At 42.9% G+C, this 12,167-nt stretch overlaps 1 protein-coding gene across 1 annotated transcript in view; it reads left to right on the top strand.

Moving 5' to 3' along the window:
* trim2b (tripartite motif containing 2b) overlaps nucleotides 1-11,778 on the top strand; it is a 13,616-nt gene extending 1,838 nt beyond the window's left edge. The window contains exons 2-14 of the mRNA XM_031878978.1: nucleotides 3,213-3,912; nucleotides 4,574-4,722; nucleotides 4,967-5,147; nucleotides 5,260-5,519; nucleotides 5,615-5,753; nucleotides 5,843-6,028; nucleotides 6,317-6,512; nucleotides 6,660-6,763; nucleotides 6,897-7,064; nucleotides 7,295-7,463; nucleotides 7,832-7,902; nucleotides 8,078-8,218; nucleotides 8,319-11,778. Coding sequence (XP_031734838.1) covers nucleotides 3,814-3,912; nucleotides 4,574-4,722; nucleotides 4,967-5,147; nucleotides 5,260-5,519; nucleotides 5,615-5,753; nucleotides 5,843-6,028; nucleotides 6,317-6,512; nucleotides 6,660-6,763; nucleotides 6,897-7,064; nucleotides 7,295-7,463; nucleotides 7,832-7,902; nucleotides 8,078-8,218; nucleotides 8,319-8,471 — 2,016 coding nt within the window. The 5' untranslated portion in view covers nucleotides 3,213-3,813 and the 3' untranslated portion in view covers nucleotides 8,472-11,778. The remainder of the gene's footprint in view (nucleotides 1-3,212; nucleotides 3,913-4,573; nucleotides 4,723-4,966; nucleotides 5,148-5,259; nucleotides 5,520-5,614; nucleotides 5,754-5,842; nucleotides 6,029-6,316; nucleotides 6,513-6,659; nucleotides 6,764-6,896; nucleotides 7,065-7,294; nucleotides 7,464-7,831; nucleotides 7,903-8,077; nucleotides 8,219-8,318) is intronic.
* The last annotated feature ends 389 nt before the right edge of the window (nucleotides 11,779-12,167 follow it).

Raw genomic sequence — 12,167 nt, 5'->3', positions numbered from 1 at the left:
AGAGAGAGAGAGAGAGAGAGAGAGAGAGAGAGAGAGAGAGAGAGAGACCTGCAGAAAGACCATGAACCTTCCCATGGGAATATGTTTGAAGAGAAAGAGATCAGATGACCTCTGTGTGTGTGCTCTTCTGTCAGAGTGAGGTCACACAGTAGATTTACTGACCAGAATCTGGTTTGTCTCAGTTTCACGCTGCAGATCCGGCTAAACTGAAGTCAAATGAAAATGTGCAATAATGTGTGTGCACATTATTGCACACACATTCCATTAATTACTCAACTGAGGCTGATGAAAACGTGTTCCATGTAGTATTGTAAAAATATAAGTGGACGTTTTGAAGCCTCAGGTTCAGCATTTTGTTAGTCTCCATCTTGTTTTTTTGCAACCAGTGAACAGGAAGTGACCATACATGGACTGAAGAGGAGTGACGTAGAGACGCCGTATACGTCTCTGGTAGAGACCTGTCAATCACCGTGTAGCCCCGCCCTAAAGCATCCCCTGCTTTATGGTCTGTTTGACTCTCAATGGACCATAATGTACTAAATGAACATCATGCTGTATTGAAGAAGACTTGAAACTAGAGATTGAGACCATAAACTCATGTTTACAATGTTTACTGAGGTAATAAATCAAGAGAGAAGTAGAGTCATTTTCTCATAGACTTCTATACAACCAGAGGAGTCGCCCCCTGCTGGACACTAGAGAGAATGCAGCTTTAACACATGAAGCTTTGACTTCACTTTAAAGAAGCAGAGGTTGCCATCTGTGAAATGTTCCACACAGAACCCCCATGAGAGGTTTTACATAGAACCCCTCTATGGTGTCATGTTTCCACCCAGAGTCACGCACACACACACACACACACACACACACACACACATTCACTTGTCTCTCGTTCTGTAAGTGACGGATACAAACAGCCACCACAGTGTCACGAGGCCGAGACACACACACACACACACACACACACACACACACACACACGCACACACTGCCTCAGTGTTGCCCCATAATCCTTTGCAGCATTGTACTGCAGAGCATCCTTACATGGAAGGGGGGGGGGGGGGGTGTAGCAGTAGACTCAGTGTGTGAAATGTATTTATTTGTCGGAAAATAAAAATGAGAACGTCAGAGAAAGGAAGTGTGTGTGTGTGTGTGTGTGTCAGACAGACGTACAGTGTGTGTGAGGCTACTTTCAGGCCATGAGGTTGTGTATTCTGAGCAGAATACTTGAGGGGGGGGGGGGGGGGTTAAAACAGGATTATGTACAAGATCACAAGCAACTCATTTCCATAAACCCTCCCCTTTATGGACTATTCATGAGAATATGGAGCTCATATTTTTACACACCGATGTAGTAAATATATATATATATATATACGTATATATAGAGCGAGAGAGAGAGAGGCAGTCTGGAGACAGTAAACAGAAAACCAGAACAACACAAAGGACAATGGAGGAGATGGAAAGCAGAGCGACTGTCAGAGATGTATAAATACATTTAAAAATGAAAGCCAAAGTATAAGAGAATGAAGACAAGATTAATAACGTTATGATTCAAAACAAAAGTAAAAAAGAAGAAGGTATGGTACTTTACTATAATACTATGTTCCAAAGGATTATTTCATGACTTCAAATATACTGTATATATTTTTTTAACAATGTCTTTTTTAAGTACGTTCTTTTAGCGGACCATAGTACCTAAAACTCAATAATATACAAATAGTTAAATGAATACCGCTCGAAACTGAACATAATTATCTTTGTAAATGTAGAATTTGTTGCATTAGATTTTACAGGTGTACCTAATAAAGTGGCGACTGATTATATGTTGAAATCAAAATATACAATATAATATATACAGTATTTATGTTTTTGTTTGTTTTGATCAGGTTGAAATCATCTTCACTGTATTTTCTGTCTAAATCAACTTTATCCATGAAAGTGTCAACAAGATGAATTTAACATAAAGTCTGAATTTATTCCCTCACATCTGCACCGGTTCATGTGCACCGGTTCATGTGCACCGGTTCATGTGCACCGGTTCATGTGCACCGGTTCATGTGTTGTATCAGGAATCAGGTTGAATGTTTCTACTTTGTCTTGTTAACATGTCAAGAGGTCACGTGTCCACTGACCCTTCATCAGAGTGAACAAAGCACACACACACACACACACACACTGTTAAATTTGGGATTTTAGGATTAAAAGGGATCACGACTGTTTTTTGTTTATCTCTGCCCCTGCTCCTCCCCATGCAGTCTGTTACCATAGAAACCGCTGCCTCACTCTCTCTCCATCACTTTGAAGACATTTTGCGTGACCTACATTGCTGCTCCTCCTAGAAGCTCTTCATCAGTCTCTCCCTCCTCGTTCACTTCTAGCTGTTGGTCCCCCCTCCCTGTCTGTGGATCGTACCATCTGTTTTCCCGGACCTGCTGCACACATTCCTCACTACGGAGCGTACCATCTGGGGGTTGATTGGGGGGGTCTGACGCGCCACCTGGAAGGAACATACGGTTATTAGAGGGGAAGACAGACTGGGAATATTTGTGTGTTTATTCCATAATTCTATATGACAACTAACTGACACTGTGTGATGAGGTCCTGCTCAATATCTTACATACACACCTGCATTAGCACACTAGCTGTGATACAGGTTATTAAACTGGGGGTGTAGCGTCGGAGCGCTGGCCGTCACTCGTTGCAGTCGCCAAAGTCGGGGGAACATTGTGACATCCAAACAGGAAGTTTAGCAAAGAGGTAAAAGAGAAAGTCCTGGACAGTTTGTCATACTTGAGCCAAAAACAGAGAGTTCGGGGATTAATTTGCTCAGTTTGATTGGCCGCCTAGGCCAAGTGTGACATTTAACGAGCGGAGCGACTCTGCGCCCGGCACTGAACTTTTTATCGAGTCTGAAACTCGCTAGAAGTATTCTTTGAGTGTATTTCTTAAAGGGCCAGTGTGTAGGATAACTTTTCCCGTATGCCAAGCGCGTAGAGATCTACGGTGGCCGACGATCGTCCCGATCTAGAGGGGCTCAGCACTCAGTACTGCCCCTGGTGGCCGTACGTTGTCTGTGAAAGGGTGACGAATACTCACTTAAATCCTAAAACTGATGACACCACATGGTGGGAAAGTTCTCAGTGCACAGAGTAAAGAGCCAAAGTGTTCATCCATGTTTTTAATCCTCATCCCTTCTCTTTTCTCCCCAGGCTGTCCTCTGATTGAACCCCTCTGTGAACTAAACCAACCAGGTCTGCTGCTTTTCCCCTGAATGAGACCTAAAGAGGATTAGACGATTTCTGCCTCACTATAATTCTTCCTGCTTTTTGATGTTTCAAGAGACTTTTTCATTGTTCTGGGAAAAGACAGCACATGGAGGCAGGAGGACGTCTTACATGGAATATTTGTGGAGTTTTGGATGTAATGGAATAATCACTGACGGTTAGCCCTTTTCCTCTTTGCAGCAGAGAGATCAAGCTCCAACAAAAGTGGATGATTGTACACTAAAATTACTGGTTTCCTGGAACTCTTCTATGTGGAAACATGAATTTAGCCCGTCTTCTTTGCTGAGATAATCTAACTTTGGCAGCAAAAGTCATGCCTCTCCTAAAAAGCAACATGTGCCCAGATCATAAGGACTTCATTTGAATGCTTCCTCTCTCATGCACGATGGAATAACGCGTGAGACCAGGGGGTATCCATAAACAGAAGGAGAACCTTGTATCTGAGCGTCCGGCCCCTTTCCCCTGGCTGCAGCGTGGGATAAGGGGTGCGTTCGGAGGTTCACCCCCTCCAGGCTGCCGCCCACAGATGGAGGCCCACCAACACTCCCCAGATAGCAGCAGTGAGGAGTGCACCGTCCTGGAGGCTCCGCCTGGCAAAAACACCTGCCCGCAGCATGCGGGGAAGGTAAGGGATGCAACACTCAACGGGCTCGCTATTCCCTCAAAAGAGATCTCTTTCTGTATGTAATGAGATGTGCATGCCATGTGCAGATTCTGGGATATCTGGTAACTTTATATCGGCTGTAAACAACTCAAGTACGGCTGTTTCTACCCGCAGATCTATCTGTCACACACAAACAACTTCTGAAACTTGAGCACAATATTAGCTAATTTGCTACCTGAAGTTTGCCCACAGGTTTGGGTTCTGCACAGGACTAAAACTGAACCAGACTGGTACCCAAACCCAACCTCTTCAAGGCCATATTTGTGCATTATTTTATCCATTTCTGACTTCACTCTTCCCACTTGGGATATGATATCCTACACAGTGTTAACAGAATCCACCTACCAGCACCTGACTGGTGCTGCACAGTCTTTGATACAAACCACCCACTTCTATTTCTGTTTTGTTTCACTCACGACTGACAGATAACTGAACTACACATGACATGCAAGGATGCAGAAGTTAGAGAGAAAAAGCACAGGTAGACAAATAATCATTAGTGTAACCCGAGCACTCAGTGTAGTGAACTTAACTTTACTTGTACTGCCTTTTATCTAAATCTCCCTGTAACTGTACCTCCATCTTTTTGTCCATGCCACCATGCTCACCGTTTCCCCTGCAGGTGGCAGAGCTGTTCTGTTCGGCCTGCGAGTGTGCGCTGTGCGAGGACTGTGTGCCGGATCATGAGGAGCACCCGAAGGTGCCCCTCAGCCAGGCCCTGGAGCAGCACCGCAGCAGCCTGCAGGAGAGGCTGGGGGGCGTTCAGAACAGGTGGACGACTCAGTGAATGTGGTTAAAACACGTCGTTTAGACTCAGTCATAGTGGTAATGTTAATGTTAAGAAGACCCTTTGGCTTGGCTGACTGTATGGAAATACTGTACGAGTAATTGCACATTCCATTACTTTACAGGATAGTGAAGTGAAGAGGAGAAGTTGACATCTGCTGGACAGGGGGGAAAGGACGCAATGGCAGAAGTGAAAATCCCTCTTTTCTGTCTATATTTATCCCGGCAGACTCCCTCAGATTTCAGACGCCCTGTCCTTCGTTAAGGAGATCCTCCAACAGCTGACCAACCAGAGAGCTTCCATCGAAGAGGACATCCAGTCGAGCTTCGAGGATCTGCACAAGCAGCTCGATGTCCGGAAGAGTGTTCTGCTGATGGAGCTGGAGGTCACATACGGACTCAAACAGAAGGTGATTTTGGTTGTGAGCGCTCTTAATCTTTTATGTTTGTAAAGTATAGCCTCTCCTGCCCGGGGGCGACTTCACGAAATAAAAAAATAAAAAATCTGTCATCTGCCTCCAGGTTCTCCAGGCTCAAGTGGACAGCCTCATCCGGGGAGAGGGGGACATCACTGCCTCCTGTACCCAGACGGAGGAGGCCCTGGCTGGGGAAGCGTGTGCGGCGAGCCTGCAGGCAGAGCAGGAGCTGCAGGGGAGGCTGGGGGAGCTGGCCGGACTCGGCCTGCCATGTCAGCCGGAGGAGAACGACCAGCTGGATCTGCTGCTGGAGACCGACGGGCTGAGGAAGTCGATACATAACCTGGGGACCATCGTCACAACCAGGCGAGACACAAAATATTCTGGCACGAGCTATGAAAGCATTTCTCTTTTGCATTTGACACTGTTTGACCGTCCTCGATTTTCCTCCTCTCCTTCAGTGCGGTGGCGAGCCAGAGCGAAGCCATGGGTGCTGGCCTGGAGCAGTGCATTGTGGGACATCCTGCCTCGGTCACCATAGTGACAAGAGACAAGTCGGGGGGAGCCTGCAAGTGCGGCAATGCGATCCTGTCAGCTGAGGTTGTTTTTTTATGACCAACCTAAATGTAGCGCGATTCTGTGAACACTTCAACAGGAAATAACAGAATGTTACTCATGTGTTAAACCAGGTCTTCACCCCAGATGGAAGCATAGTGGACGGTGAAATAGTGGACCACAAGAATGGGACTTATGAGTTTGTGTACACGGTGCCGAAGGAGGGCGACTTCTCGCTGGCTCTCCGTCTGTACGATCAACACATCAAAGGAAGCCCTTTTAAACTGACTATCAACAGGCTCTTAGAGGCAGAAGTAGAGGTGGGTGGAGGGTGTATGTGGGTAGCTTTGTCTTCATTATCCAACAACACTTGGAGAACCAATGACCTGTCATACTCTGATGAGATGTAGAGTTAAGATACGAAGTATCATCCAACTTTGTTCATGCAAACCAGAGGACTTAAAACAACTTCACACAAATGTTTGCAAAGGTTTAAAGTGTTCAGAGTCTGTTCAAGGTTACAAGGTTTTATGCCAAGCTTGGGAAAGGTTTATCAAGTTAACATGCACATGAACTAAACACACGAAAATTCATACTACCATCTCCAGGTGTCCCCCTCCACCACCACAGCAACCAACTCAGCAGCCTACGCCACCCCGTCCACAGGCTCCTCTGAGGGGGCAAAGAGACGAGGGAAGTCCCCCGGCCAGAAGAAAAAAGGCTCCAAGAGGGCGAGCAGCGCCCTGGGAACCCCACGACGCAAGACCCAGAACCCCATTGAGGACGACCTCATCTTCCGGATTGGTGCGACATTACAGCTTTGGAAACTGAAGCTTTTATTAAAGCTATGACATTCATAATTTTACATTTTCAAGCTTGGAATTTTAGTTTACTGCAGGCTGCCATATTGTCAGTTTTGGATTTGCATGTGTTTGATGCTACTCTCTCCAGGAACGAAGGGGAGGAACAAAGGAGAGTTCACCAACCTTCAGGGTGTGGCAGCCTCCTCCAGTGGCAGGATACTGATTGCTGACAGCAACAATCAGTGTGTCCAGGTAAAGCACGTTTCGCCCGGTCTTCACTTCTCCAAATGGCTGTTGGAGGGTTCCGACTTGTTTTTTAAATTTAAGGGTACATCTTATAAGTTAAGTTATGCATTATGTGCTCACAAGTGTCTACCCACTTCAGATTTTCTCCAACGAAGGGGAATTCAAGAGTCGTTTTGGCATGCGGGGGCGGTCACCAGGGCAACTGCAGCGTCCCACGGGCGTGGCCGTGCATCCCAGTGGGGACATCATCATCGCCGACTATGACAACAAGTGGGTCAGCATCTTCAACAGCGAGGGCAAGTACAAGGTAGGTACACCGATGTGGCTTTAAGCTTTGAAGGGATGAAGCGTTAATGTAGGTTTAAAGGATTCTTCATTCTTTGTAACATTTCATTGAACAGCAGTATTGAAATATAAAACTAATTTACCTTTAAAGGACATTTTAATGCTGGGAAGATTTTCTGATGCTTAGAAACAAATTGTTAAACTTGTTTTTTTGAATGGTCCTTGTCATTGTTCATATTTGGCATCCATCAGGCGAAGCTTGGCTCTGGTAGACTCATGGGGCCAAAGGGCGTATCTGTGGACCAGAACGGTCATGTGATCGTGGTTGACAACAAGGCGTGCACTGTCTTCATCTTCCAGCTGACCGGCAAGCTCGTCACCAAGTTTGGTAGTCGAGGCAACGGTGACAAACAATTTGCAGGTAGTATTTGTTCCAAGAGACAGTCCATGCTAGTGTGTGATGCTTTATGGACTAATTATTATCTTCCAAATAATTTAAATCACACATATAACCAAGGTTACCGTCACATGCATTTACTTTATAATTTGACTAAGACCAGTATATTTATAACGTGGGTTTGTTCCAAAAAACTAAATAATTCTTTAGTAGCAAAAGCTAATAATAAACAAATAAATGTAGTTGTCCTTGCACTGAAAACTGATTGTTGTGCAGTTGAAATTAAAGGTATTGAAAGAAGTTGAAGTGTAAGCACTGAAAGAAGTTGAAGTGTTAGCAGAAGCACTGAAAGCACAACCTGTTTTTGTTGTTTCTTTGCTGCTGTCCTGAAGGTCCACACTTTGCAGCAGTGAACAATAACAATGAGGTTATCGTGACTGACTTCCATAACCACTCTGTCAAGGTAAGGCCGTGCTGACTGAATACCTTTTACCTTGACCTGTTTAGAATGAGATGATCCCTTTAGTCGTATATTATCCAGGCGAACAGGTAGATATCTAATTTGTGGCTCAAGGACACTTCAACAGGACTTGTCACCGTGGAATCATGATATATTACTCTTTCATTGTCCCGGACAGGTTTTTACCCTTGAGGGAGAACTGGTGTTGAAATTTGGCTCCAACGGTGAGGGAAACGGCCAGTTCAACGCTCCCACTGGTGTAGCTGTGGACGTAAATGGGAACATCATCGTAGCTGACTGGGGCAACAGTAGAATACAGGTACAACCAGCTTGTGATTACAAGAAGCCCCTTCCAGGGAGTGTTGGAAGTGTTTGCGATACTAAGAACACATGTTCTCTCTTTGTTGAAACACTTCCAGGTGTTTGACGGCAGTGGCTCCTTCCTCTCCTACATCAACACGTCAGCGGACCCTCTGTACGGACCCCAAGGTCTGGCTCTGACCTCTGATGGACATGTGGTAGTGGCTGACTCTGGCAACCACTGCTTCAAAGTCTACCGCTATCTGCAATGATGGAGGCTTAGACGGAGAAATGGAGTGGAGGAAGGGAAGAAAGATGGAGGGAGCGGTTGTTGGAGTAGAGAGATATGGTGCACGATGTCAAATTCTAGGAATTATTGCATGAACCTCTACTTTCAACGATGGAAGGAGGGATGGAGAGGAAAGAGGGGGAAGCAAAGAAGAAGAAATAGCCATAATTACATCATTAGACCACAATGAAACTGCAATCTAGTTTTGACGACTTTTGGATAAAGTATCATCATAGTAATCGTCAAAAAATGAAACTTGGGATGATAGAGAATGGTAGGACATAGATTGGCCTTCGAACTACATCCTCTTAAAGTCTAAAGAAGGACGAGAATATTAGCAGATCAGGGAGAATAGAACGATGGTGGATTCAAGAGTTCGCTGGACCTCATGCAAATTTGAGAAATATCGCAAAATGGGACCGAGGAGTGATGCAAGGCTGGAGTAAGAACAGTTATGCAACGACTAATTCTTGATCTCAAACTCTAGAAGTCCCTCTTTCTCCCAGCTTGGCATTAATTGAAATCGGAGGAGCGGATGCAAAGAAAAAGGCTTCAAAGAAAGGAAGAGCAAATGAAGGTTGCATAAGGATATGACGAAAACATCTTCGGAAACCACTGCTTCCCAAACCCACAATGGAGTGAATGATGGATAAAGGCATTGAAGAAGTATAAAAGACGTGAGTGTATGAATAAAGGCTGATGTTTTGGAGAGAATTGAATGGAAGATAAAAGTTTTGTAATGTTCTGCCTTCTCATGTTGTATGTAAAAGAGAAAATAATGGCCAGTGAGGTAAAAGAGGTCTACGTCTTAGTTTGACATCATTTCTTACTCCAGGTCATTACCACAGACTTCCTTATTGCTTTTTAACCATAATATTCAATTTGTGCAAAGTGGAAGCTAACATTAGCTACCAACTTGAGAGGTTGTCAGGGCGCCCTTGAGCAAAGCATTTAACTTTAAACTGGTCCAGCAGTAGAGGACTGCAGTTGTACTGGGAAACTCCCAGCAGTGAATCTGTGTGAACTGTAAATATGTAAATATGCTCCAACAAACTGCTTAAGAAGGGGATCCTCGCCGAGTTAAATTGACATTGACTACATTGTTGAGTAAAGATTAACTCAAAATATTCTTAGACTAAGACATGGGCCACTTTTAGCATGTTGTCCATTGTTTGTCCATTGTCTGAAATAGGAATGTTTATTTAGTTTCTTGCTATATGCTAGTATACTTTATGTCTTAGGCAATAGATTCAACATTAGAAATGATTGCTTGACTCTGACTCTGATTGTCTGGATGGTTGTTTCAATTGGTTGATTGACATTGACGAGCAGCATCATCTTATCTATGCTCGGTTTGAGTCTTCTTATATTGTTCCTGAGAAATCTGTTGCAAGGAGGGGAAAAAAGGTCTATAAATCCATCCTATATATTTGTGAGAATACCTTTAATAATATCATGTAAAATGTTGGAACCAGTAACGATTTTACACACTTTGTTTCTGCTCGTGAGGCCGGGGGTCGACATTCAAGAATGTTTTCATTCATTTTTCAACATTGCCAAGGATTCTAGAATGTTTTGAGAATTCCGAGAAGTGCTTGTACGATTCCACAAGTTCTGCCATCACTCATAACGCAAGCATGCCTCTGTGTTATGTGATTGTTGACATCAAACTTACCACGACAGACTTCAACTCTAAGCTCCCATTGTACGAAACAGTTCACACACACCGAAGAAGATTAACAGAAATGTTAAGTGCAGTGAAGGACAAAAGAGAAATGCGACATTGCTTTTACTTTTGCATTTACTTTTAGAAAGTACTTCTCGATAGTAATAATAGTAATACTATTTTAATAGGCAAAAAAAGCATTTAAGTTACTCACATCAGCATTCAGTTAGATTAAACGTACATTGTTATAAAACATCTCTGGCTAACAGATACTTGTGGTGTCATATCAAGTTCACACTTGATAAAATAGTAAACCTCATGTAAGTTATTACTTCTATTTATTTATTTATCTATTTATTTATCTATTTTGTCATTTTAATCTTTGTAACTTGCCATTTGATTGTGTTCCACCGTGTGCATTGCAGCTCTTAAGTGCCCATTATATTTCTTCTTTTTGTACATTTTGTCTGTTACGTTGAATCAAAATATGATTGTTGGTATTTGATACCTTTTATACTGTCTGTTGTGAGTGGACAAATCTACATTTCAAGTTTTGTTTAGTACATTTTTTTGTCAACTGAAAGTCGTAATGCTGTGGAGGGAAAATAATCAAGCTAGCCAGTTAGAAAAAACAGCTTGTTAGCATTTCTGATCAAAACCAATGGACAATGACCAAACCTGTAAACATTGAGCTATCCAAGTAAGGAGGTTTATTTTGAAAAGCTAATACTGTCTATTTTGTAACACAGGGTGCAACTACTGCAGTTAATAGCTAACTCGGTATTTCTTGGCTGTTTGTAGCAATTGGTTTCAATGGTGAATGCTAACGATCTTCTCTTTTACAGATAGCCAGGACAAAAACAGTATGATAAGTGCATGTTCAATAAAAAATAATAAATCAAAATGAAAGCTGTCAGAGTCCCGAAAAGGAGTTCATGTTGTTTCCCTTATTGTGCCGATTGTCAGTCTGTTAAAAGTACATTCTCTGACTTTTGTTAAAGCATCAGATAGTGCTGCTAAATCTTCCGATTTTTGGAATTGTTGGCTCTCTTGATTGTTTCAACCACATCATGTTGTGTTTCTTAAAGTGATCCAGGCCTTGTTTGCTGGAGATTCAGCCTTAACGTCATTAATATGAATGTTGTTTCAAAGTTGATATGATGGAATTGCCTTCTCAGTAATCTTGATTTGAAATTTATTGCGAGCATAAGTAAAAGAGAGTTAATAACCATTTCAAACAAATAGCTCATTTGTAGACTACACATCCATTTGAAGGAACTACGTGCATTTTCAAATTAGAAAAAAAGAAATTCCTTAGTCAACAGAAAAGGAAAATATTACATTTGTCGTCATAGATATTCACACATGTGGCTTGGGTGTGTATCAATGTCGGTTTATACCGTTAGATCAACATCATTGCTCATCAATTTAGTATTTTTCCTCAAATGGATATGCAGTGTTTTGGAACACAGCTCTTAAAGTACCGATTTCTTGCAGTGTCACTTGCCTGCTACTTCTCTCTTTCTGTATTTACTATCTGTCATGTCTGTTCACTGTTATGGACCGTCTCTTAAATACTCACACACGCTCACCACTCAAATAAAGCATCCATTCCTTAATGGCAGCCATTTGTTGTGGTTTGGTTTTGTGCAAATTCTGATCTGAATGTGTTGTCTCTTTCCTTTGTCTTTGTCTTTAGATAATTGTGAGGATTGCTCATGTCCATGGTCTTATCACTTGCCTCACTGTGTTAGCTCATCTACACCTGCTGCTGCTGCAAATAGTAATATATACAATTAAAACATTAACAAACCATCAATTAATCATCAAGATTAATGTTTGACAGCATTCAGATGACTTATAGACAAGGAGGTGTGTATTTAAATCTAACTGCGGCATCCAGCCATGACGCAGTCTGTTTGCTATGTGTGTGTTGCCTTGTTTTGCTATCTTTGTGGGGACCAGGTTAAAACGCTTGCAGTGAGGACACCTGTATTGTGAGGACATTTTGGC

The sequence above is a fragment of the Anarrhichthys ocellatus genome, unplaced genomic scaffold (assembly GCF_004355925.1).
Source record: "Anarrhichthys ocellatus isolate YVR2014 unplaced genomic scaffold, GSC_Weel_1.0 scaffold214, whole genome shotgun sequence".
NCBI classification, from domain to species: domain Eukaryota; kingdom Metazoa; phylum Chordata; class Actinopteri; order Perciformes; family Anarhichadidae; genus Anarrhichthys; species Anarrhichthys ocellatus.
Note: the sequence above shows the minus strand (reverse complement) of the source record. Positions and strands in the feature narration are given on the sequence as shown.